The sequence below is a fragment of the Apis cerana genome, linkage group LG14 (genome assembly GCF_029169275.1).
Source record: "Apis cerana isolate GH-2021 linkage group LG14, AcerK_1.0, whole genome shotgun sequence".
Lineage (NCBI taxonomy): Eukaryota > Metazoa > Arthropoda > Insecta > Hymenoptera > Apidae > Apis > Apis cerana.
This window is the reverse complement of record NC_083865.1, coordinates 8,576,482-8,603,285: the sequence shown is the minus strand read 5'-3', so window position 1 is coordinate 8,603,285 and position 26,804 is coordinate 8,576,482. Positions and strand designations below refer to the sequence as shown.

The window sequence follows — 26,804 nt, the reverse complement described above, 5'->3', positions numbered from 1 at the left end:
TATTATTTGCGCCATTTCTATTATGGCCAGTAAGACAAATCGTTCCAGAGAAAAATTAATATTATTTGAAAACAAAAGAGACATGCTATTGGAATGACATGGAAGTACAAGTTCATCTTATTGTCAGTGATCAGAAATGAGGTGAGGAGTTTTAAAACAGTAATTTTCTTTTTTAAGAACACATAGTTAAAATTAGATTCGTGTTATTACATTATAAACGTTAAATATTGTTAAATTTAACGTCAAATTTTTTTCTTTATGTTAAGAATGTTTTGAAAAAAAAAAAAAAAAAAAAAAGAGAGAGAGAATGAATAAAATAGAAAAATTATATTATGTTTTTTAAAATTATTTGGTAGATAATTATGTGTATAGATAATGATGTGTATAATTAAATATACGATAATAGAATTTTAAAATTATAATTTATAAAGAAGTAGAATTTATAATTTAAATAAATTTAATTTATAAAATTTTATATTATTTTATATTATGTTTCAATATTTGATAAAATTATCAATATAAAAATAAATATAATTTTGTCATCATAATAACATTTTGAGTTAAGATAATTGATTTTTTAATAATGAAAATATTATAAATATAAAAGATAATTATTACTCTGAAATAATAATATTCTTTATTTATTCTTTTTTTTCTTTTTTTGTTAATTTCAGATCACATGAAAATTACGGAAAGCATCGGTTACGTTCGTTCGACATTCGTAAACTTTCGTTTTCATTCGGGGTAAATCGGGGACAATCGGCTTGGCGGGTAGTTTTGCGGTCGCGTGGCTTCGTTCGGCTTTCAGTTTATAAATACCGTTCCGTGAAGTAACATCGTGACGTGTGAATTGAATTTCAAACTTTTTTTTTGTGCTTCTTGAACAATAAGTGATACAATCAGTGAATAGTTTTAAATATATACAACCATACGACATCGTAGAATACAGTAAAACATGATTTAACTATGTTTTTGGCAGTCAAATATTTTTTAAGGTAAGTGAAAAATGTTTTTGATACGTTAAATTAATTATCAACATATCGTGAATAACGAATTAAATATAATTATAATATTAAAGTATTTATTTTTGTATCGAAAGTATTCTTAATTCGTAAATACAAATCTTAATATATTTTTTAATAATTATTATCGATTGTTCAGTTAAAATCGATCGGTATAATTTCGTAATTTCTTCCGTTTTTTTCGATCTTGTAAATCGAGAAATTGAAAATATGGTTCTTCTTTATTGTAAAGAGTGATAATCTTTTGCGTATTTTATTTGCTCTTTTGTCAATAGAATATTAGTCGGTTAATGTTTATCAACAGAAAATTTTTCATCAAATCTAACGTTACAATACGTTACGATATGTACGATATATGGTTAATAGTTACAGAGGATATCGAAATATATGAAATTCGATATATTGAACAATATTATTTGAAATTTCTAAAAAAATTTGATATGTTTGTTATTGTTATATGAAATATTATTTATCATTTATGTAACTAATAATTAGTTTTAATTAATTAGTGGCTCTTATTTTGAAAAATAATTAAAAATAATTATTTTTAAAAATTTTTAAATAAAAATATCTTACTATTGAATTATCATTAATTAGAAGATTATGTTAATTTAATCAAATATTCGAATCGCGTATATTAAAATTTGCATTTCTGTATATATATATAAGAATATATATGCGGATCTCATTTTATTTTTATACTACGCAATACTAAAAATATAATAAAAATTATATGAAACCGCTTTAACCATCTGTCGTTCTTAGAAACTCGAGGTCATCGTAAACAGATTTTTTTCTTTTCAAGAATATAATAATGCTTGAAGCGTAAATACGAACTTTACAAAAACGTATGCCGATATATATACATATCGTTTGTATATCGTATGAATGTAAATAGAATAATGTCTCATAGTAACGGAAGAAAAAGGAAAACAAACGATTGGTACGAAAATTTTTGAATTTTATAAATAATTCTTAAATAATCATTATAACATACGATCAAAATTTTTATTCTAAATTTAATTGAAATTTTTTTTCAATAAATTATTTAAGAGAGAAGCGATCAAAGAAGTTTAGTTAATCTTTGAATTTGATTCGTGGAAACATACTTTAAATTAATTAAAAACAAATGTAATGTAAAACGATAATATAAATGTCAAAATTGTTTATAATAATTAACATAAAACTTGACGAGAGATATATTTTATCTTATCATACATAATTGATGAAATGTTTATTACATATAACGTTGAATGTATGAATTTCTTATAATCTGATGTTTCAAGTGTCTTGAAAAAAATTGGAACCGCGTATATCTTCTTATCGATAGAAATTTTAAATTATTCGTGATTTAACAAATCAATAATGAAATTATCAAGCGTATAATTAATTTCTTCATCGTTCTCATTGATCTACGATCGATGAAACACATCGATCTACGTGTTTTCAATAACATCCGATGCCCACATCTCATCTTTCGATCGTAAAGTTCGATTGAATTTCTAACACTTCGAAAATTTATCTATTCTCCCATAACATACAGAGAAGCGTGGACAAAGAATATCGGTCGTATGGTCATATGGAATAGTTGATAAATGGGAAAATAATGCATATCGCACCGAGAGCCGCTTCTCTGCAGGAATGTAAATCATTCGCGACTGTTTTCCTCTCTCAGGAACGAAGTTCTGTTCATCGAACGGCAAATAAATTTCAACATTTACTCTCCTCGTTTTTCATGAACTGTCTCGACCGTCACTTCGAAATCGATCTTTTATTATACGTCTGGTGTTCTTCATCAAATCGTGTTCTTCTAATCCATGTAAATAATCGCTCGAGCGCACCGTTTTATTAAGAATTCATATTTTCGCGAAATTTATGTACCCAGTCTTCTCTTCTTCCTCTTGTTAATTAAAATTATCGTTATTTTAAAAACGAAATTTTATTCAACGAAATAAATTAATCAGGATTAAAATTGTTGCGATCTTGAACTGTTCGAAGAAATACATCTAATCATCGAGAACGTCATAAAATGGAACTTATATTTATTAACTTATTATGTCTGTCTGGAGATAATTTTTATCGTATTAGAACGGCAAAACAAGAAAAAATATTTTAATTATCGTAAAAAAAAAAAAGAAACTCTTATGAAAGATGTATGAATGTTTTTGCAAATTATTTAATCTCTGGAATATCGTTTTTTCCGATGTTGATATTGGCAAACGCAATAGATGTAAGAATGATTGTACATGTCAGAAACTCGTAAATAAAATCGGACATCGATGTGCATTGGATGTGTGGTATCTGGCCCGGAGAGCATAAATCAGCGCGACACGTGTTTTGCACCATTGTGCGACCGTCTTTTGACTATATTATATCAGAACTAGGCCAAATTAGAAATTCTCTCGTCTCTCTACGTGTAATTCAAAATTCCATTCGAAACATATTCCTTCCTTAGATTATTGTATTTCGAGGTTTTGGAAATCTAACCGCGCATTAATTTTTTTATTCGAGGATCGAAATTTTTTTTTCTTTTAATATAAAAATGATAAATAAATAATTAGAGATTTTCGAGATCGGGATCGTATATTTTCGAGAATGATACAAAGCGATTCGTCACAATCGGAGTAACTTGATCGAGCAAACTGAAATAATATGGATTTTTTCACAGGAAGAATTATGATTGACTTATAACGATCGTTTCGCAAAGCACCAGTCGCGAAATTTACACGCGTTCAGAATAGAGCAAGACTCTGCCGGGCTATATCCTATAAATACTGGTTTATTGCTAACACGTGGCACTAGAGTAAATGCACAAATTGTGTTTCGTTATGGAAATTTCAATTGATGGCGGAACAGTGGAACGGGCAAATTAAGTTTCATCGACAATTACTCTTCTATTTCGGTTTTCTACTTGCTTTGAACAACTTACATTACTTTACATTCTCGTTTCATTAATCCTTTTCATTATTTCATTACCTTTCCATTATATCGTGGTCACGTTTCTCCGAAATCGAGCGATTTTCTCATTTTGTCATTTTTATCGCGGGACGTAGAATACTGGAAATATGAGAAACAAATTTCGCTATGATGTAGTCGCGCGATATTTAATTTTCTTATCAGTAAGTGAACAAATTATTGCTTAAAAATTTGTTAAAACAGTTGCGCGATAAATTTGAAAACTTGTTCATTTTTATGCATTCGTATCGTCGAATGTCGTTTTCCGATCGATTCTCGATTTCCGATCCGTTCAATCCCGAGATATCACTGACCGAAAAAGCGTAACTACGTGTAGCGACTTTTGTCATAGGAAATTTGATTGTCAGCCAGAAATTCGAATTCGTTTGGCAACGAGCCCGTTCACTATCGACATTGATGTGTATTTTGTAGGGGGGGAGGGAGGGAAAGAAACTAATCGATTTTCTGTTTTGACTTGTTGTTCTTCTCTTGTAAAAAACAGTCTCCATTTGTATTATTTGTATTTCGAGCGTATTTTAAACGCGATGATTTCACGTGAAAAAACGTGATTTCACGTGATTTGTAAGCTTTTAGCAAAGTTTGGATTTCGTGAGGCGAGAGATTTGAAAAAAAAGTTTATTCTGATTGAACGAATTGAGTTATTCGATACGTAGCGAGATACGTGGAAATTAGATTGGAAAGTTGCAAAATCAATTTAATTTTTCTTCGAAATGAATAATTAACATCGACGATGATATTCGTCGAATAAGATATTTTTATCGAGATTTATCCTCGGGGTTTGGTTTTATTACATTCGAAAGTTACGTGAAATATTGTTACTTGTCAAGCAGTAGTGTAGAATAGGATAATGGAAAACCAATTAAGCTAAGTATATCGAAAGTTTTTGCGTGGAAAAAAGTTGCGGGATTAAATCGATCGTTATCAATGTTGAGAAAATTCGTGTTCCGTATTTTGCGATGAGGCGCGATTAGGCGTGGAAAAGGAAGAAGATCGCGTAAAAAGATTCTCTCCAAATTTTTCCTACATAAATTCGTTCTCTTAATTGTACTTCGATTTTCAATTAACGGAATTATCATTTTTAATTTAAGTTTGATATTCTGGAATCTCTGGAATTATCATGATTATTGTCTTGTATTCTATTTTCTCTGCGATGCATGAGTTTCTATTGCATAATAATACAAATACAATTATCTTTAACTAACCGTCACACGTATAAATATTTTTTTTACGATAATTCTTGTACATCTCATCTCGAGTGCAATATTTTTGTTCTGAATATCGTTAATGCAGACATCAGTCTTGGCAGAAATAAAACATTTACTTTAGAAGAAAAATTGTACGCTGTATTACAGGATCGTTTAACGCGATAACGTCGAACAAAATTAAAATAATTGTTCGATGATAGATAAGATAAGATAAATTATGCGAATTGGCGAAATATTTTTTTTCCAATTAAATTTCATTTATCCATTCGCCATTTCCAAGTATCGAGATCTTTACGATCACTTGAGGTATAAATCTTCCATAAAATGAAGAGACGTCGCGTCGATGCTCCTTCTTCGCAAGATCTTATCACAAATCTAAAATTAACGGGCTAACGAGCTTTGACGAACAATTTATACGCGAATGAAACGGAAGTTTGGCGTAAGCTCCTTTCGTCGCGTGTCATTTTCGTAATTACGCGTGACAGAATATGCACGACACCGTGTTGACTTATTTCTCTTCTTCAAACTCATCATTCGTTTCCGTGTAATTTATGATCCACGATCGTGAAAATTATGAGCCGAGCATTTTGCACTCGACTTGCATTCAAAATTCTCAGACTCGCGCAATCGAGAAAAAAGAATGAGAAGAGACTTTAAATGCATTTCATTTCAACGAGAGAAAATTATCGACTACTAACGAAATGAATTATAAAATACACAAAAAAATATAACATAAAATGTCAGACGTCCGTAATTATTATCCTTTTGAATCCTTTTTTTTTCGAAATTGTGTTTTTCAATTTTCCAAAGAGGCCGGTTCGATCATTTCGCCCTATTGTTAATTAAATTCATTCGTGATAAAATTTCTTGTGAAATCTTGTCTAGGTCGCGGAACTGCAGAATGCATTTTGCAGAAGAATCGATGAGAATTCGATCAAGAAGCTCGTCGTCGAAACGATTAAGAAAATCGGTTTCGCGAAAATTGGTTGGATCGCGTGTGCGCAATTCCACGGAAAATTCCAATTCGAACTGTTTCTCGGTCGGATGCAAGTTCATTTCGTATAGTTGAATGGAAAATCGATGGGCCGAGTTTTGATGAAATTTAAATAAGGATTATTAAAGTTGGCCGCGAGAAAGCTATCGGCGGCCGGAAAAACCTCGAGTTTTTAGTCGATTTCGATAATTTGCCGGAACAGCCAATGGAAAGCCGAGTTCTACCAAGAGGTTCGTTATATCCATATACTCGCTTAACGAGGGATGGATTTACGTATATATCCCCCTTTTGTTTTCCTCCATGTTTTTGATCCGTGATTTGCCGCGTCGCTTATCTAATGCGGCGATAATTACACGGCAGATTGTTGAAGCGAACAGCGAGAATCGTGTACTCGAAACTTTCTAAAATGCTCGTTAACGAGGAGAATACGGAATGTTCGTAGAAATGAATTATTCATGTGATCTTTCGTGGGTCACAAAAGAAGGCAAATGACGTCCAGTTTCTTCCCGAGATCGTAAGTCGTGGATATCGAGAGCAAACTGATTTCGTGTGGCGGAGATTGTAATCGTGCTGCGATCTTCTCAATTTTCCCTTTTTCTTAATTGAAATTGTTCCAAAGGTTCTCCCCAACCTGAAACTCAACCGATCGTCCTCCACGATTTTCACGGGTGCGCGATGAAGAACGATCAGATCGATCAGAGTTGAGACAAATCGTACTGGATCGAGATCGAAGAAATCGATACTTGGACGATTTGAAATTTTGCAATTGTATCAATGAGAATATATATTACGTACTCTTTTCTTTAATTTCAATTATTTATTAGATTCACTTTTTGAAATATGGACGCGATTCATCTTCTTCTCTATACTCGTGAAATCAGTTGGATACAATTTCCTTCTAAAACGAGAATCTGATAATGCACGTTAGATTTTCAAAGATATCGAGTCGATGCTTAAACGTGAGAGACTTTCTCGCCCCGTTACTCGTGAAACGTTTTTTCCCTTTTTCTATTTTTCATTTTTACACCCATTAAAAATAATACCGCGAAAAAATCCATTTTATCCCAGATCTTCTTCCGTGCGATTAATCTCTATCCACGATATATTCACGAGCGTGTTCTTACTTTTCAAACTCGAAGACTATAAAGTATATCCTTCATAAAATATATGGAATATTGTTTCGAGGCTAATTCGATACTCGACGCGAGACAGGAAAAATACATTAGCTTAAAACTGATTCTCTAGCTTAAAATTGATGATTGGTGTACCGAGATCTAGCGTCGTGGGCAACGCTGTACAGCGATTATCGATTTTGTAAGTGAACACCTGGACGAGTACTTACACGGGATTTACGCGAGGCAATTACGTTAGATTTAATGAGCACACGCCGTGAGCAAAGAATCGTGGAATCCACCAGTTCGCTTGCTTGATTTATTTAAAAAAAAAAATTTGCCCAAGTTAAACGAGTAAAGTTGAGAGAAATTTAATAGTTTTAGTTTCGTAAAATTTGGTATTTGATCACCACTGATGCACGAATGAGTTTCGTCCAAGTCGCCACTCGAATTGATATAATCTCTCCCCCATTGCACGAGTGTTCGCTTCCAATCATGAAGGGTCAATCGAGCTTCATTTGTGGGATACGGAATTTTTTCGAGTTGTATCAAAAAATAACAGAGTGCGATAATAATATTGCTTGAATAATATTTATTCTCTTCAATTTGAAATAACAAAATCGAAATGAACGAACAGCGTTGGAAGAATTTCAGCGTTATTTTTCAATTTCTTTATTTATTTATTTAGTTATTAAGAGTGCCTCGTTAACTGATCCTTGATTTTCCATTCACCGAATCATCCATTGTTCCAAGGAGCAATCTACCAAAATGATCTTAACCATCTTCCCTCGATAACCCTTCGTCACGTTGTCAATCCTCGACGGATATATCGACAATCAATAAAGGGAATCTCTCCTCGATGCATATTAACTATGAGTTTACCGCGGTTACGTGGAACCGCTGGCTGGCATCCGTACAAATCGTTGAGTCTAATGTGTCGTTGAGTTGAATCGCGAACAAATTGAAACCGCAATCAGGAATTACGATATAAATTAATCGTTTCGACTGTATAAGACGGGCCATATTTCTCTTTACATTCTCTCCGCTGTTTTCTTCTTCAAGAAAGAATTAATTTCTACCGGGAAATTAATCTCGAATTTATCGCGTTTGTTTAACGTTGGATTTTTCGAAAAAGGAAAAAAAAGGAGCTACGAGGATAAAGATGAAACATCACTTATACTTGACTTCAAAAGTGAATTTAAAATTGTCCCCGCCTTTGATCTTTCATAGTGGAAATTAAGTCTCATCCATCTGCGTGAAATTAAATCTCGCCGCGAATAATTAGAAAAATCAAAGGATTTTTCCAACAATTTTTCACGGATTTCCTATTATTTTTTCATCATTCCCCCTCCCCATATAAAGAGGATGGAAAAAACATTTTTCTTCTTTCCTTAAAAGAATCGATAATTTATCATGACCTCTTTTTTGAGAAATCGATATTTCTCTTCCCTCTTTCTTTATACCAAAACGATATATAATAAAGAAGTTTGACAGCATCGAAATTTCCGCGAGTAAGATGAAACGAATTCTCGATTGGCAATCAGATTTTAACGAAGAAGCTCGAGAGAACGAGGTCACGGTTGTGCGAAACGCGCGATGCATTTCCCACGTTTTTGATGATTTTAGCGTGGAAAGAATCTTGAAAGCGCGAACATCGCGCCCGGCTTTTTTTTTTTTTCAAACAGAGCGGATAAGAGAACAGAGAACGCTCAGCCCCGTGTTCTCAATGCCCCCTCCCCCTCCCCCTGCGACACAAAGGATTATACAGGAGTGAAAATTCGCGAAAGTTGTTCGAGGATCGAGTTGTCTCGAATTGTTCGACGCGAGGATTCGAATAATTATTAAGCGAAATTTTTGACGAGGTAATAAGTTTTTCTCCCCTTTCTTTCGAAATTCGCCGATAAAAGAAGAGAAGAAAGAAATGCTGAGGGTATTTCTGAATTTGTAGCGTGGCAATAAAGGTATAAAGGTACATTTGGAGATTACTTGCTATGTGGAATTTCAAGGCGAGAGTAATATAGGAGGCAATTTTCGTTCTCTGCACCGGTTGGCCGGCGTGTTACACGCTGAAATTACAGCAAAGCTTGTATGTTTAAGAGACTGCTGATTGTGGCATTCGTGGCTTTTAAACCGAAACCAGGCCTTCCTATGTTCAACCAGTTAAACACCCTTTTTAGCGATCGAATCGCTTGTTTGTCCACGTTGCTCGCATCGCTGATTCTCAATCTAACGGAATTTCCTATTCCCTTCCCTTGCGTTTCTTTTCATTTTCTTGCTTCGCTTCCCAATGAATCATATTCCAATGAATCATTTTCTTTGTAAGCAAGCGAAGAATCGTATCACGGTTCCATTCACATTTTCACTTTTAACATTTATTACTATGGAAAATTTTTTTCTTTTTTACTTGCCTCGATCAAAAATCGTCACGATTTATCATAGATACCGTGGATCGTAAGATTTAAATCGATCGTAACGTTTCTCCTCGAAAATTAATCCCAATTCACTTCATCTTGCTTCATCCGAGGTCAAAAGATTCGAAATTATACGATCGATACGTGGATACGAAAAAAGCAAGATTCAATAATATAAATCGATAATCTTTCTCTAGATGAAAACATTGAGACACTCAATTGACGATCTCTTTTTTTGTCCGTTGCAGGGGCGAGAGTGTGGCAACGCATCGACGTGGTGGCGTGTAAAAACGGCGGCAAGGAAAGCATGCGAAGAAAAGAGGGCGGAGGAAGATTTGTGGTCGCGAGGGAAAGGAAGGGCTCCCAAGGAATCGCGTTAGGGGAAGGGAGATCGTCGAAAATTGTCGATGCAGTTGGTCGTAGCGTGTGAGAGGCGGCCACGATGGAAAACGGGGTGGTGAACGGTGGACAAGTGGATCCTGCTTCTCAAGTGTCGTTGTTAAGAAGTTAATCGCAGCCATGTCGAACGAGACAAATGCCACGGACGATTTTCTCGATTACGATATCAACGACTCGTTGAGCCACTTCGATTGGGCGGAATTGGGGCCTGTCCTCGTCGTCTACTCCCTCACGTTTTTCCTCGGATTAATCGGTGAGCGAAAATACACTTTTACACTTTGCCTCGTTTCATCATGTTTCTTCCTCTTCCTCTTCTTCCTCTTAATTTTCGCTCGGTCACTTTTGCTCCACGCCCTCTGTAAATAATGACCGAGTGAAAAGTGAGATCAAAAGTGACCTGGATCGGATAGTTTTTGATCAGCCAATTAAATCGGGTGAAAATCGATTCTTTTTTTGCGAGGAGAATTTAAAAATTTTATTGAGGAAAGAAAAATGGGAGATATTTTTTGTACAATATATTAGAGAGAAAAGAATCGCGATATTTTTATATCCATATTTTTATTATAATTTTCTTGTTTGTTTTCGTATATATAACGGGAGAAGAAAACGCTGATAGGAAATTGAATTTGAAAATCTGTTTTTATTACAAGTTTCTTTTGTTTCGTTCGTTTTGGAAAGTTTTCGTGTAACGTTAAATGGAAAAAAAAAAACAGAAATTGGAGAGAAGCGATTGAGGAGAAAATATAATCAAGGAGTGATGAAAAACAGTACACCATCGGCGAATCGACGATCAATTGATTAAACTCCAATTTCAATTTTCATTTCAAAGCTACGAATAAAATGTATTTTGAATTTATTGAATTGAATGGTTTAGATCCATAAACAAACGTCATTTCGGTCTAAAGAATTGTTCAAACACTTGCAACTTAGTTGTAGTTTTTCCTTATTATCGGATGAGTCGGTGAATAATTAGAAAAAATTTCGTTTTTTATTTTCAATGCATTTTTGATTAATTTTATCGAACATTTTTCTATATTATAACATATGATAATTAGAATGGACGAATATTTTTATAATTCCATCGAAAGAATATATTCTGCTTATCAATTGGGCTAATTAAAAGTTTCCACACGTCTCATTTGCATATTTATCATCTATTGGAAATTTCTTGGAAAAGGAATAAAGGTGAAACATGGATTTTAGAAAAAGATTAGTTATTGTTCATAATTGAATAAAAACAATATGAAAAATATTGTGGAGGAAATTTATCTTTTAGAAAATTATTTTTTTCTAGAGTGATTCGTGATTTTTGTTCGTAAAATCGTTCGTTGATAAAAAGAGATATTTAATATTATGAAAAATCAACAACGATGAAATAAATAAATCGTCACGTACAGTCGAATTATTCGTGCATAATTAAAAGAAATTTTCATCACAAATAATTATTTCTATAACAATGAATCACTTTGATTCGATTAAAATATCTTTCGATACGTAACATCTCGACATTTTATCATCTCATTCTCTCGTCTCTAATATAAACTACATTAACTGGAAATTTTCTAAAAATTGATTCGTCATATAAACTTACTTTGAGTTTCGCGAGTAACACGTGTTTTTAAGTTGGACGATGATTCCACTCGACATGATGTTTCGATCGTTTCGCGATTGTATTCCCTCGAAAGTTACTCGGCCTTAATTAGGGGGCGTGATAATTATCAAGTTTTGATGAGAAACGAATGTGCAGAAACAGTGCAGTAACAGTTTTATTTCAGGAAACGTCGTCATCATTGGTTCAACGCTGTGCCCCAGACTGAGACCTTTACCAGCGACACCGACCAACGTCTTTCTAGGTGGTTTGGCAACTGCCGATCTCTTGCTTATACTCTTTTGCATTCCCGTGAAGGTGAGTCCTCTATAAAATATAATATTTACTACTAAAAATTTTTACGACGAACCCATTTTATGAACGATTAATTTTGTTTCATCAGAAAAATTTTAGTCGAGCGAGAAAATATTGGAAAATTTTACAAACGAAAAACAATTTATTTAACAATTATTCAGCGATTATTAGCAAGAAAGTAAATAATAAATATAACGAGTAATTTTATCATTTAATAATAATTTTATTATTTAACAAATACGTTTGTTCTCACAAACGTATATTTACAAAGATTCGTCTATTATTTAATTAATATTCTCAGCGCGATGATTTCTCGTCGAATATCATATTTAATTTATCTTTCGATATTTGATTCATCGGAATTGTATTTGCAATTCCTTTTATTAATTTATTATTCATATATTTATATAGATTAATTTATCGGATATTATTCTATCATTATTGACTATTTGTCACGCGAAACATATTTTATCTTCGAAACGTTCTTATTCCAACGCTGTCAATTGTTCATGAATTATTCTCGATCGATTGTTTCGATCATGTTCCGCTTATCCGAAGCAAAACGCGTGGAAAATTTATTTATTTTTCAATCATTCAACTTTAGCTTTTTCATTTTCCACGAACCCTCTCCTCTCCAATTCGACCAACAACTCGTTTACAAATATTATTTTTCACATTACGATTGTTTGGGGAAAGAGAATTATTGGTTATCCCTTTATTCAAATCCCCGACATTGTTTACCAATCGTTGCATTTATAAACGTTGATAACGTTGAAACTGATCTTTTTTTAAAAGTTGGAAAGGAAGCAACAGATGGTAAAATTTTTGTGTTGTAAAATGCAAGGAGAAGGATATCGAGACACGTTGTCTGGTGGAGATAGAGCACGAAGTCAGTGTCAGGAAGGCGCCGCGATCTTCTGACCGGAATCAAAATAAAATCGGATTGTGCCAAGTTCTAAAATTACGTATCCGAGAAACGGGGCGAGAGTACACGTACGAAAAGTGATTCAGTTCTTCTTTTATATCTCGGCACAATTGCATTTCGTTTTATGCGATTTTTTTTTCTTTTTTCTTTTTATTTATTTTATTACGGGTCCAATCGAGCTTGGCCAGCTTATCTTTAGGATTTACCGGATTTTATCTTGACCAGCTATGACACATGGAAGCTTTTCCCTTCGTGTTTTCCTTCTTTTTTTAAAGAAACAAACCGAATCGTAATTCGCTGAGAAGAGTACGTTAACGTTGGCAATCTCTTTTTAAAAAATATTACTTCTTCTAGAGGAAGTTTGTTATATTAAAAAAAAAAAGAAAATCCCGCGTTAGTATAATTGTAATTATGGTATTCTAAAGATGTTAAAAAGTTGTACGAAATTTTTCTTAGATTTTTTGTATAAACAGAATCGTTGAAAGATAAAACGATTGAAATTCTCTCGTTTATTTGCAAAGAGACAAAGTTCTATTAACTTTTCTCATTCGTAGCCTCAGTAGTTTTTCGATGTTTTTGATCGAATCTCCAATTAGATCTTCAATTAATAAAATCCAGGAATGCCAAGATAAATTTAATTGGAATGATCGTTCGAGGAACTTTCCCCTTTTAAATTTTACCAGCGTTAGAAGACAAGACTCGCGCTATTTTATCTTGAAAGCAATTTTTCAAACAAACATTTTTTCCAAGATTTAAATCCCCATTTTCGGCTCTCGCCCCTTTTTCTCACGCAGTTAATAATTTCCATTCCCGAGATAAAAAAGATCCCTTTATATACAATCGACTCGATTTACTCGAGCAGAGAGAAGGGTTGCCATGGAGAGGGTTGACTGGGGGGGAGGGGGGGCGACTAAGAAAGAAAAATAGCCGTTTGAAGATTTTATTGGTTTACACGTGGCGATGGTGGGGTTAATCGGGATTACTAATGTTTCGCTATTATTTTAATTTTTTCGATGATTTCTCTTCGTCGTTCGAACGTTATTCGAAATGGTTTATTCTATTATTAGTGATTTATTCTATTGTCGGATCAATTTGAGCCTTTTAGCATCTCAGGTACTTTTCTTTTCGTCTTCTTCTTTTACTTTTCCGCGATTTTTTGTTTTTCTTGATCGAAAGTGAATTACAGATATTTAGATAATTAATTTTGGAAACAAATGGGATATAAATTTTATTTTTTTACAAAATTTTTGAGATAAAGAAAATGTACACAAATTTTAATAGATAATTTTGAGGGGGGAGGACAATTGGAAATGTTGGGTAAAAAATATCGATCTTCGATGATAAATTTTCCGAATAATTGGAAAAGTCTGCTCCTGCGATATTATTTTATTTCAACGTATTAAAACTGTACATCGAATTGGAAATATTTTCAGTTATATATTTCCATAAAATAGGAACGTTAATAGTGTATCGAGATTGCTTGTAAATAACATCGATGCTTTTCTCGATAATCATTATTCCTAATTGGGTTTCATATCAATTTATCGAATTTACCGATTAAAATTGAAATTTGACGAAGTTAAAAATATTTGATTTATTTTAAATTGGTTATTTGTTTATTCGACGTGTAACGTTTGATAACGTTGTATAAATAAGAGATTCTATTTGTTTAAAAATTTTCCGTGTATTGTAACTTCTTCTTGGTTGATTTCTACGTTTGAAATGAAAGAAATGTTCATTCATTTATACAAGTATTCCTGATTTCTGTAAAATATTTGTAGAGGAACGCGAATCCTTTGCGACGTACAAACTCTTTTGATTCCTTTAATCGTTGTTTATCGTTTGAAGTGGAGTGTGATACTACTTGGAGAACCTCGTTCAGAAAATACATACGTTAGAAAATGCAAAGTAAACTTTTTTAAAGGAGATTTTTCGGATTTTTCTTTAAAACGTAATTTATTCTACATTGTGTCTCATTACATTAAATATTCATATATATAAATCACGACATAAATACATATTTTGATTCACAGCAATTCTTCTCTTCTTATTTGTCATATCTAATTTTGTGATAGTCGAAGAACCTAATCTATTATTTCCTCAAATATTTAATTCCACGATCAAACTTTGGATTCTTTCGCGAAATTACCATATCCTCGTTGAAATTCTTTTACACTCGTGCAAAGTTCCACCTTAATAAACTTAATCATCGTGCAAAAAAAAGAGAAAAAGGGCTAATATAAAATGGTACTTAGCCAAGAGACCTTTTTCGTCCGAATGAAGATAATTAACGAGTAGGAGGAGAAAAACTCGATAAGTCGACAAAAAAATTTGTCTGAACAACGATTATAAAGTTAAATTTGATTGCATCACGAGATCTGTCGAGTTTTTCACTTTTTTAACTTTGAAATATTAAACTACTCTCTCCTTTACTAGATGACATAAAAAAAAAAGAGTAGACTAATAAAATTTTCCTCTCATAAAATTTTCATTTTGATGAACTCTTCGCAAATGAGATTTTTTCCACAAGCAAATTAAGAAAAAAAAAAAAAAAAGAAAAAGAAAAAAGAGTCGCCTTGTGTTCCTCATTAATTCATCCTTCGATGATGAGTCGCTTGGTTACTCGGCTATATAGGTTCGTTCGATCATTATTATTCTATCTTGGGCCGAGTAGCTCGACTTGATATTTTATATTAATCTCGTGTTACCCGGTGGTAGAAAGAAAAAAAGGAGGTTACGAAGTGAAAGCAACGACCCGTTATCCGACAGATTTATTCGTTCTTCGCGGCTTTTCTTTCTCCCCGGATCCCGTTTCCCTCGCAGAAAAGTCTTAATGTCTTGGATGTTGCTCGAGCGAAGCTAAGAAATTCGAAAGATAAAAAGGCAATGTTGGTAGAAAAAGTGGAGAAAAATGGCGATTTCAAAAGATTTCTTTTCAAGGTTTTTCCCTTCGAAAAGGTTCCAAGAGTTTCAATGCGAATCGATATACATATCTATCATTGAAAATATTTCGCGTATTTCATTTCGCTATTCAGAATTTCGGCTGAAATATTCGGATTTATAATCGTGCTTAGAGTTTGTCCAATAAAAATTTCGAATATTTCACTCGCAAGTTGAAATTTCATCTTTCTTGATAAATTTAAAATTTATTGTTTTAGTGTTATATTTAACATTGAAGATATCGTAATAATAGAAGAAATATCCACTATAAATATTGATAAAATATTTATTAATCATTATTGAATCCACTTATAGAAATATTTTATCATTCTTATTTCTCTTTGACTTCGAGTTAGAGCAAGTTGGAACTTCATCTTTCCAGGAAATCCCTCGACTATGAAGTTGGTTACAAGTGTTTTAAGTTAAATTAGGTCGAATTACAGAGATTCGAAACCGAGGAATCATTTCCAATCGATTTATTTTCACGCTGTCGAGATACGAATCGACGTGTATATTTATCTATTTCATAATGTAAACTGTTTCATAACGGAAGAAACATGGAAATTTATATACGCTTGAGACGTATATCGAATTTCACTTGTCTGGAATAGAAATATTTTCTTATCTTCTTCGATTTCGAATGACAAGTTGAAACTTCATCTCTGCGGAAGTCTCTCGAAGCTTGTTACGGGAGCGTTTAGGCGCGAGCCACATCCGCCTGGGTTCATTTGAAACGTAAATTTAGTCTATCCATGGAACTGGCTGTAACCCCGTTTCGAGCACACCACACCAGTTTTCATGGATATTATTACGCATCCAGATCGTGGTTTCTGCTCGGTCTAGAAAATTGGCTGTAATCTTTCTCAATAGAATCGGATTGCTTACAATATCCTTCCAGCCGTGATAACCCTAACAAAGAATTCTATTCGGATAAATTGAATTAACTGGCAACAAATTACAAATGCCTCGGGCGAAGGGTGGACGATATTACTCAAATCGATGCCATTACGTTTAATCAAAGAAGGGCAACGAATGCAAAACAATGGTCGCAATTTGCACGAATTATTGAACGTTGGCTAGGATATTATTCAAAGAGAGTTTCTGCTCGGATGCTTTAATGGAAAATTGCATCTGGAATTCCACCAGGAACCAGATTCCTTCTTCCGCTTCGAAAATTGTCTCGCGTAGGTGATGTCACGCGTGAACGCGTAATTGAATAATGCTTCTGAAGAAGAAGTCGGCCACGTCTCTACCACCCACTCGCGTCACTCGAAAATTATATCGAATAATATGCCGCGCGTCGGACATCATTCGAAGAAAACGTATTTCCTCGAAATTTTCTTTCGTCGGATTTTCGGATTTATCTATTTGTGCCTGGCGACGAAGATGATAATTTTAAGAACGACGTGACGAAGGTATTTTTTTTTTGACATTTCTTTTCTTTTCTTTTTTACCATCCAATGAAATTTATCACGAATATCGTTCGTTTGATGTGACGTTCATTTTTCGATGTAGTGGATCGTTATCGTGAAAAGTTATTCTCGTCCAAGATCTAGTGAAGACTGGCGAAGCTTTCGGCAGCTTCTGATATTCATTGATTCATTTTTATGGTAAAAGCTTTATCGACGTTTCGTCTATAATATCTTTAACGGCTTGATTTTACTAGGAGCAACAGGTATCTGTGCTCTCCTAGTGATGCCAGCCAATTTATTAACACACCATAATCCGTTAATTCATCGCGAAATTATATGCCGCTTGTTTCGTTTACACGTCCAGTGTATATAATTTTTTTTTTTGATAAAGTAAAACTAATTTTATCGTATTGTCACTTTGTTAGGTATATTTAGTTTCTTAAATGTTAATATGGATTAAGAATTTTAAGAAACTAAATAAAAAGATATACTTGTTTATAATCGATATGACTGAAATAAAACAATGCAATTTCTCACATGTACTTAATAAAATCTCATTCACATCTGTTGATCGAATGAATGGCTGATCGTACACCGATCTTTACTACTCGCACACCTCGTCTCTTAAGCGTAGAATCGATTCTCTTAATTTCACAACTTAATTTTATCCTTTGTGCCAAACTGTATCACGCAACAATGTCTTTATTATTCTTCGATTCTCGGTCAAAGTAATCGCATCGGTATTGTATTCACAAACTTGAAACATTTCTCTTTTCTTATTTACACCGAGATTTAAAAGTTCAAGTTGGTAGGAAGAACTTGGTACGTGCATTAAAGAAATATTTTTTCCTTCCTTCCAACTGTGGACAATGGGAATAAAAGTTTCTTCGATTAGATCGTGAAACGATTGTTTCTAGAAATAATTTCGTCCATCCACTCGAATTGCACTTTCTTTTTCTCTCACATAATCTCGGACACATAATTCCATCGCCGTAAATTCTCGAGAAAACGATCGAGCGGAAAATGTTCCATTTCGAACAATTCTTGGGGAGTTTTCAAGTTCACGCGGATGTGAAAAGTTGAGCGAGAGTTGGTCGAGATGCTCTTTTCTCCTTGAGGATCGAGTCGATCGCGTAATTTAACGATTTCAGAAGCATCATCGGACTTTTTGCCGAAATCGTTTCCCTTGATCGAATTAAAAATCTAAAAAAGTCGCGCAAACAAAGTTTTCGGTTCGCCCTGTTGGCAGTCGTTGTTGGCATCGTGACAAGCTTTCTCGAGAAACGTGTCTCTGACGGAAACTTTTTGTTCCCGCGATGAAGTTACCTTGTTACGTACTGTCGAAAATAAAATCGTTATTTTTGCGGCTATCGGCTATCGTCATCTTGTTGATACAAGCAACGAAAATGTTTTGACGTAAATATATTTTTTTAACTTAAAAAAAAAAAAAAAAAAAATAGGAACTATTTTTTTTATCAATAAATCTGCCAAGCAAAAATTATTTCTTTAAATATTTCTCCTGGACATTGAAAATAAAATAAAGATCGAGGAATCTTCTTGTTTTGAAATCGAATATACGATTATATTTTTTTCTTTCTTCTTTCCCCCCTTGAAATTTTTATCGCTCGAAGAGGAAATGGTAAAACGAGCCACGGAGGTTAGGGAAACGGAGCGGTGTTAAAGGTGATGTGGAAATGAAGGGCAATCGTTGTATTGACACTAGATAAAAAGGCAATAAACTCGATCGATAGTGGCGGAAGTAGCGAATGTAGTTGGAAATTCTATCGTTTATTTGACGCTCTTAACGAGTCGTAGACACACACACACACACGTGCACGTATGTATATTCAGTAACCTACATTTCTTTATCGGCTGAACATCGTTTATTTTCGACTTGGGACATTTGCCTTCGACGTTTGTCCTCCACGTTCGTCATAAATTCAAAGTAGTTTTTATTTTGAAAATGATTCTTCAAAAATAGGAAACGTGGCATTTGATGCTATTATATAACCAGTTTCCAAAGTAGAATTACCTGTGATATAACCCTCTTGAATCCTCTTTTCTCAGTTAGGATCTCTTTCCGTGGAATTTACGAGAAGAGATGTAAAGATTGTTTAAAATAAGAAGAAAGAAAGGTGAATGTAGCAGAGATTCATCCGAAAATCATTAAATCATATCAAATTTTTAATCTGTGCGCGATATCATTAAATGCGCAATAATTAATACTTGATGAAAAATGAAAATGAAATCTTCAACGAAACATTTGCATTTACGAATTTTAAGAGGAATTATTTTAACGCGCGTCAGTTAACGAAGAAACCACTTCTTTGCGATAATTATCCAAACATTTATTCAGAATGAATAATAAATAATATATTTTATATATTATAATTGATTCACCAATTTTCTTCTTCTTCCTTTTTTCTTTTGATTGAAACTCGTCATCTTTATCCACGAGTGAACATTATAGATTCAAAAATTTTCTTGCACGAAGAAAATGGTGGCTCGATAGAGATATCTAGGTGAACACTTTCGAGTGAATTTTTCGAGTGTAAATGCCTGTCTTTCGAGCTCGAAATAAATGGCCACACACTTCTTCAAAGAGGCATTCTCATTTCCTTCCTGCCTCTCCATTCTCATTTTCTAACCACTTTCTATCCACTGCTCGTCACCCGAAAACACGCGGCAACTTAACCAATAAATCGTTCCTAGGGAAATCGATGACGAAGAGCGAACCGCCTCTGAACTTGCCACTTCCATGGATTCATTATTTGCAAGCGGAGGTAGAATACGGATGTTCGCCCTACTTTCTGCTCGATCATTATACCGATTCGCGATGAGAATCACCCCTGGTTTGTCCTCTTTACTCTTTACGCCCAGCTTGCCACTTTTCGCTACGAGTTTTCCACCTGTTATTAAATCCCTCGTTTATAAAAAGTTTTTCGCACGTTTCGAATTATCCCTCCGAAAAATATTCTCTCGTTCGATTGAAATTAAATCTTCCTTTTACTCATCGTTTAAACCGAAGTTTATATATATTTTTTAATCGAAGGTTTATTTTCTCGTCGGAAGGAAGAAGGAAAATTGTTCCTTTGTAATTATTCATTCGAATCACAATTCTTCTTATTCTTACGTTGAACAAATCAAATGCAACGCAAGAGCTCGGCAAGACTTTATTCTTCTCAAAATGGATTTTTCTTTTACCAACGAACGCGATAAACGTGTTAGAACGTAATAAAAAGAGAAAAAATATAAATTTAATTTCGATCGCAACAACGGTCCTCTGTTGAACGGTTTCCTTGGAAATAAATGATTTAACAGCGGCGAGGAGGAGAGATATCGTTATACGATTCGTTGAAACGCGTACGGGTGGGATATCAAGATGTGCCTGGCTTATCGTAAAATCTTATGAATCGAAAATTAACCGTCAGAGGGAACGAAAGCTCACGGCTTCTTATCTGTCACGCGAGAGAATACGTTTTGCCTGACCCGTTATCGAGTTATACCACTATGCGCGTCGTGCATACTCGACAGAAATTTCTCCTCTCGTCCCCGACGAGTCGCTTCCACGATTTATTAAACAGGGATCTTATCGTGTATATAATTTCCCCCATCACGTGGTCTCGTGGCGTTTCTTCTACGCGGTTGCAAAATTGCGTATCGTTGCACGGAATTTTACGAGCGGCCTATCGTTTAATATCACCAATTATATAATGCGCCGGTCATTAGAAATGATATAATGCGGTCGTAAAATTTGTCACACGATAAAATTTACATGTTTCGAGCGTGTTGTTGGAAACATGATTTCTGAAACACGGGGAAAGATAAGGGAGCCGAGCTTTTTTATTATTGCGCAAATGGTAGAAATTTTCAAACGATCTTTACAGTTATGTCGATATCAAATCTGTCCCACTACGTCGTTTTAGCGAATATTATATTCGCCCCTTTGCAATTCTTAGCCAACTGAAATTATCCTTGGAGAAGAGTTATGGCGAAATATATTTCATTTTCCACTGCGCTCGAAGCAAACTTAAACAATTTTTGCGTAAAATCGTTTGTCGATTTCTTATCGAATTAAAGGATATCGAATTAAGCAATCTGTCGCGAGGATTCCTTTTTAATTAATTAACGATACATGTGTCGAAGACTCGAGCGAATACCGACACGTACGTCGAATTCCAATTCATTTAAGCCACGTGTGCGCTCGAGCTTACGACTTAATACCTCGGTTATGACATTTCGTGCGAACGTGTTAACACGTTCATCCTGTTTCGTGAACAACGCGTAATTTTCTTCTCTCGGTAAAATAATCTCTTGGATGTAAAACCGCAATCGATCGTAAACGATTTCTAAGAAAAATTCCATATACACCGACCAAGCTCAATAATTTCGATACGAAGATTCGAATTTCATTTACATCTCTTATATAAATGTATGACATGGAAATTCATAAATAAAAATATGTATAAATTCGAATCAAACTAGGATTATAAATCGACACGGTTCGAGGAATATTTATTTAATATTCAGTACAAGCGAGATGATTTGCAATTGATGTTATACGATATCGAGTACGAATACGAAGAGATACATTACTTGATTAAATTAAACAAATTTTTTTTTACAACAAATTAAGAGTTCGCCTTTAAGGTGAACGAACGCAAGCAGTTTGTCGCGAATCTCGAACGTCGTTTCAACAATATCACGCTAACAAACTCGAATACGCGTGTCAAGAATGTATTTCATTGGCTTCATCGTGGATCAATTGTCCTGTAATTCGTCGCGATGCATCTCACGCGTGTCTTTTGTGTGCACATATATATATATATATTATAATATACTATCATTAAGGTAACAATGAAAGCAAATTTTTCTTCAATATTTTTTTTTTCTTGCTTTCGATCGACTCGATATATTTTCGTACGAGGAAAGAATTGTAGAGCAGGCATGGGCCATTTCTGGAATAGAAAAATTGCGTCAAAGAAAATGGAGAAGTATTGTTATATTTTACTCTTTTTTCAAAGTACCATTAAGGGAAGATTCACCCTTAAGAGAGAAATATTTTCTCGATATTATATCTCGTTATCGATATTTTCTACGCTGTTTCATAATTTGCCCGATCTTTTACCCGATGATTCGAAGCTCGAATTTCAGACGATGCAATAATATCCTTTCACGTGATATTCTTTCGTCACCGAACAACGAAGAAAACTGGCAATTTCAGTCCCAAGGGAAAGCAAGACGCTAGCGTTGGTGCAACAAAAGGAGGATAGGAGAATACCTGATAATTCTCATATGTGGCTCGTTGAAAAAGTAGGATATAATATTACAATTTTCATTGCTGTTCTATTAGACTCTTGGAAAAAATACAATCAAGAACATTCGTGAGATCGTTTCATCGAAACATTATGGGAATATATATATGTATAAATACATGCTTAATCTTCAGAAATAAGTTTGCTAATATTTTTATTTCTTTTCCTCGACGATGAAGCAAATTATTTTTCATTATCCTTTGCGAGAGTTTAGTTTAAAAGCCGAGAGATTTTGATCCTTAATGCTCGAGGGATTTTAGAGATTCTCACCAAGGCCTGCCTTCCTTTGCCTCGATAGCAATTTTGGATTCCGAGCTTAGGGTATAAAGTTTGATTGTAAAGGAAACAGCTATCCCTTCGGGATATTCTCTCCTTGGGGAGGGACGAGGCGGTGACGATCGTTGGCAATAAAATGATAACAATGGCCGATATTGTACGAGACAGCATAGGCGACGCGAAATAATATTAAAACGGACGATTCGTGTAAAGGGGGGAGAATTACTTTTCTCTGAATTCAATATCACTCCCTTTTTAAGCAGCATTTTTAAATTTCTCATTTTAATTTTAAATTTGTAGGGAGATCCGTCCCTTGACAGAGTCAAATCTTGAGTAAACTTTGTATCCTCAACGTGATAAAATGATTTTTTATCTTCTTCGCGTCGACCACAAACTTCGTTATTTTCCAAAGAATTTTTAATTCCCCTATAAAACGTCAATTTTGTAAGCAATTTTCAAGTTTTAATATCAAATTGGAAAAGTCTTCAATTCTCTTCCTTATTTTTATCAATTCCTCCTCTTCCCCAAATTTATCAATTCCTTTTCCTGTTTATTGAGGCGGTGTGGAAATCGCCACCCACGCGTCGTTCCCATCTTTTTAATAGCATTCTAAGTTCTCGAGACACGAAGTTTCTGAATTCCTGTGGGATCTTTCGCGAAAAGTCTTCGTATTTCGATGATTCGTCGAAAAGAAAATAGAGAACGTGGATCTCTGGAGAGAGATTGGCCGCTTGGAGGACAAACAAAATTTCACGATGGCCGTTTGTTGGAAATCGGATTGGATTTCGTTAATCTGATTACCGTCCTTTCGAAAATATGCAACAGCCTACGGATTCTCACACAGAAATTTCTCTCCACCTTTAAATTGGATTTCTTTAAATTCGACACGTTTAAACAGCGAACAAAATTGGAACGAAGAAGAAAATTTTTATTTTTAAAGATATTGATCTCAGCTATCTGATATTTAGGAAATGATGGACAGTTGTCGAAAGTGTAACAGCTAAGAATAAAGAGAAACGACATCGTCTATCGAGTGACGAATAGTTGTCGAAAATGCACAACCAAGAATAGAGGAAGAGCAGAATTTCGCTAACTTTTATAGTCGTGCTCGTGAAATATTTAGCAATAAGGAACCCGATTGTCGAAAGTGTAACAGGGGTGCATATCAAGAATAAAGAGGAACCTAGAAAACCCTCGAGGACGATGAGAGATATTTCACTCTCTTTTGGGCTCGAGCTGCGACCAATCGATTCCAGAAAGTGGATCGACATTAGCGGTGGAATATTTTGTTAGGCCAACGGCTTCTCCACCGCTTCTTCTTTTTATTTCATTTCCCGCTAGATAATGATGGGACAAAATAATTTTCGTTGCCACTGGCTGGCTCGAAATAACGCCTGTGCGCCGCGATGGACCGAGGAAATGAAAGTTTATGGAACGATCCACAGTTTCGTGGAATTTTTATTACGCCCCGAGAATCTTGAATGATCCAATTTTTATTCAAAGAGGAAAATTTGAGATTATATATTAGCGTCGAAACGAATTTCTCTGTTATAACAAACATTTATTCGCGCAGTGCACTGTTCTTTTTTTCTTTTTTTTCTTCTTTTTAAAAAGATCTCAGTGATTAAATCGGATTACTGGTTACGATAAATGATTATTGCACAAAGATTTATCTTGGGGATGTTTTTGTATTTCTATTCGAACGATAATGTTGCTTTTCGTTTGAATACGTTTCTCTTTTTTAAATCGGATTGCACGTTGACGCGCGTAGATTAATGCGCAATGTGTCGCAAAATGGATGTTGCGATTATAAGAGAAAAATATCGATTCAATCTTGGAAGATTTGTTGCCAACGGGCGAAAGATTGGAAAAATTTCTCTGACCGCTCGTCGTGCTCTTTTTTATCGGTGGAAAAAATTTATATCGCTGTAAACGATTTTTCTTCTCCTTCGAAAATATTCCCGCGAGAAAAAATTTCTGTGGCGGGTAAAATAAAAAAGAAGTATGTCTGTCATCGAGAGCGTTGTTATATATAGAGCTATTGAAATTCCTTTGTCGACATACGCGCAATATTCCCAGATATATCTAATAATAAGTCGTCTCCTGATTTTTCATAAATCAGTTTTCATTTTTCTCTTAAGAAACGACACACCCTATCTAGTTTGAAACGAATATTACATTCTTTTCTTCCGTGCTCGTATTTTTTTTTTCAAGATCATTTTTTTTTTGCACGATGCGAGTTAAAAATTATCGCTTCTAATAAATTTTAGAACAATTTTTGCAAGTTTATAACCCGTCTATAATTGTAATTCGAAATTACAAAATTGCGAGAGAAAGATTTTTTTTACAAATTTCTATGCTTTCAATTTGTCAAGATTCCGACCCAACTTCGAAACAGAGAATACATCGTGGAATACTGAACGGAACGAAAGTTGAAATGTAGATAAAAAGGAGCACGTGCACCTAACAAGCTGCTCGATCAAATTTATCCGAAAATTTAATCGACAAATTCCAGCATTTTCTACATCTTCTCCGCACTTTTATCACATTATAGCTTCGAATTTTATAGTCTTTGTAAAATCTAGCGAATAGAAGCACGTGCACAAGTGCATCCGTGGTGTGCATACTTTTGCGGTCTGAACGAGATGCTCTTCAAGCTTCTTTTAGTTAGAACAGAGACTTGTTCTTTTATATGCAGATCAATCTCTTACTTCCAACATCTAAAAGCAATATCTCGAGAAAAACACACACACACATATATATTAAAAAATTTTTAGATAAAAATAAAATTCAAAATAGCTATTTGAAAAAATATTGAATTATTCTCTCTCTCCCTCTCTCTTGGAATTGTTTAACAGGTTTAACAGCATACGAATTTACGAGAAAATTTTGTTAAATTGTAATTTGGAGAAGAATCAATTTTTTTTCTTTTTCTCTCTTTCTCTCTCTCTCTTTTTTAATAGCTCATCGCGTATATCGGATATTTTTTTCACGTTCCAGGAAAGATGTCAGATACAGAGAGCGTCAGTTTTCAGGAGAATTTTTCACTTTTGTGATCGACGTGCGGTCACACACGCCGTTATCTCGTTCGATATAAATGTCAGTGAATAATAATACTACATTTTGATTTATAGGAGAGTCCACCTATTGCAGATCCGTTTTCATTGACGAGGTTTCACGTAAAACGATGCACAGTAGTTTCGTAAGTTGGATTATATCGAATAACAATATCGATTAATGGAGCTAACACCTGGAACATTAGCATGGATATAGCGTGGAGAACAATACGCTTCGGAAATTTTCGTTCAACGAACTCGACCGTTGTATAAATATTCATGAATATTTTAATTTTACATGATTTCGAACGGTTTCGAGCGATGAAGTGACAATTAATGGATCGTTAAAGAAGAGTATCGAATAAAGAGAAGAAACGTCGCATTAAAGGAACGTAGAAATGTAATTCCGTGAAAAGCGGTATAAAGGACAATTATAATAAAAATAATAGGGGGAAAAGGGTATTAAAACAGGAGTTGCGATGTTGAGAAAGGTTAGAAGGGTGGAAACGGAGAATAGAGAGGGAGAGGATGACAGGAGAATCGGTGGAAAAAGCGAATTCGAAAAATGTGCACAATTGAAAATGGAACGTAAAGTACGTCCAATAAAACGTCCACGAAAGAAATCCTTCCGAGCATCCTTCGAATTCCTAGGATATTCCCGGATTCTGAGGTGTTTATACGTTGGAAACCTGAGAATGACAGTTGGGGGTAGGTCGGACGGAATTGATCTATAAAGTTGCTGATGCGAAAATATGATCCGATATACGCGAACAGTAGTTAGGACACGATATATATAAGCGAAAGGGACGTGTACGAGTCATAAAAATCGTCTGAATATTTCATATTCTTGTTTCTCGA

The 26,804-nt window shown here is 34.3% G+C and overlaps 1 protein-coding gene across 4 annotated transcripts in view; it reads left to right on the top strand.

Moving 5' to 3' along the window:
* Window positions 1-4: 4 nt before the first annotated feature.
* LOC107998683 (QRFP-like peptide receptor) overlaps window positions 5-26,804 on the top strand; it is a 49,593-nt gene continuing 22,793 nt past the window's right edge. For all 4 annotated transcript variants that reach the window (XM_017058085.3, XM_017058082.3, XM_017058084.3 and 1 more), the window contains exons 1-4: window positions 5-141; window positions 675-995; window positions 9,969-10,372; window positions 11,895-12,025. In XM_017058085.3, coding sequence (XP_016913574.1) covers window positions 10,240-10,372; window positions 11,895-12,025 — 264 coding nt within the window. In that variant the 5' untranslated portion in view covers window positions 5-141; window positions 675-995; window positions 9,969-10,239. The remainder of the gene's footprint in view (window positions 142-674; window positions 996-9,968; window positions 10,373-11,894; window positions 12,026-26,804) is intronic.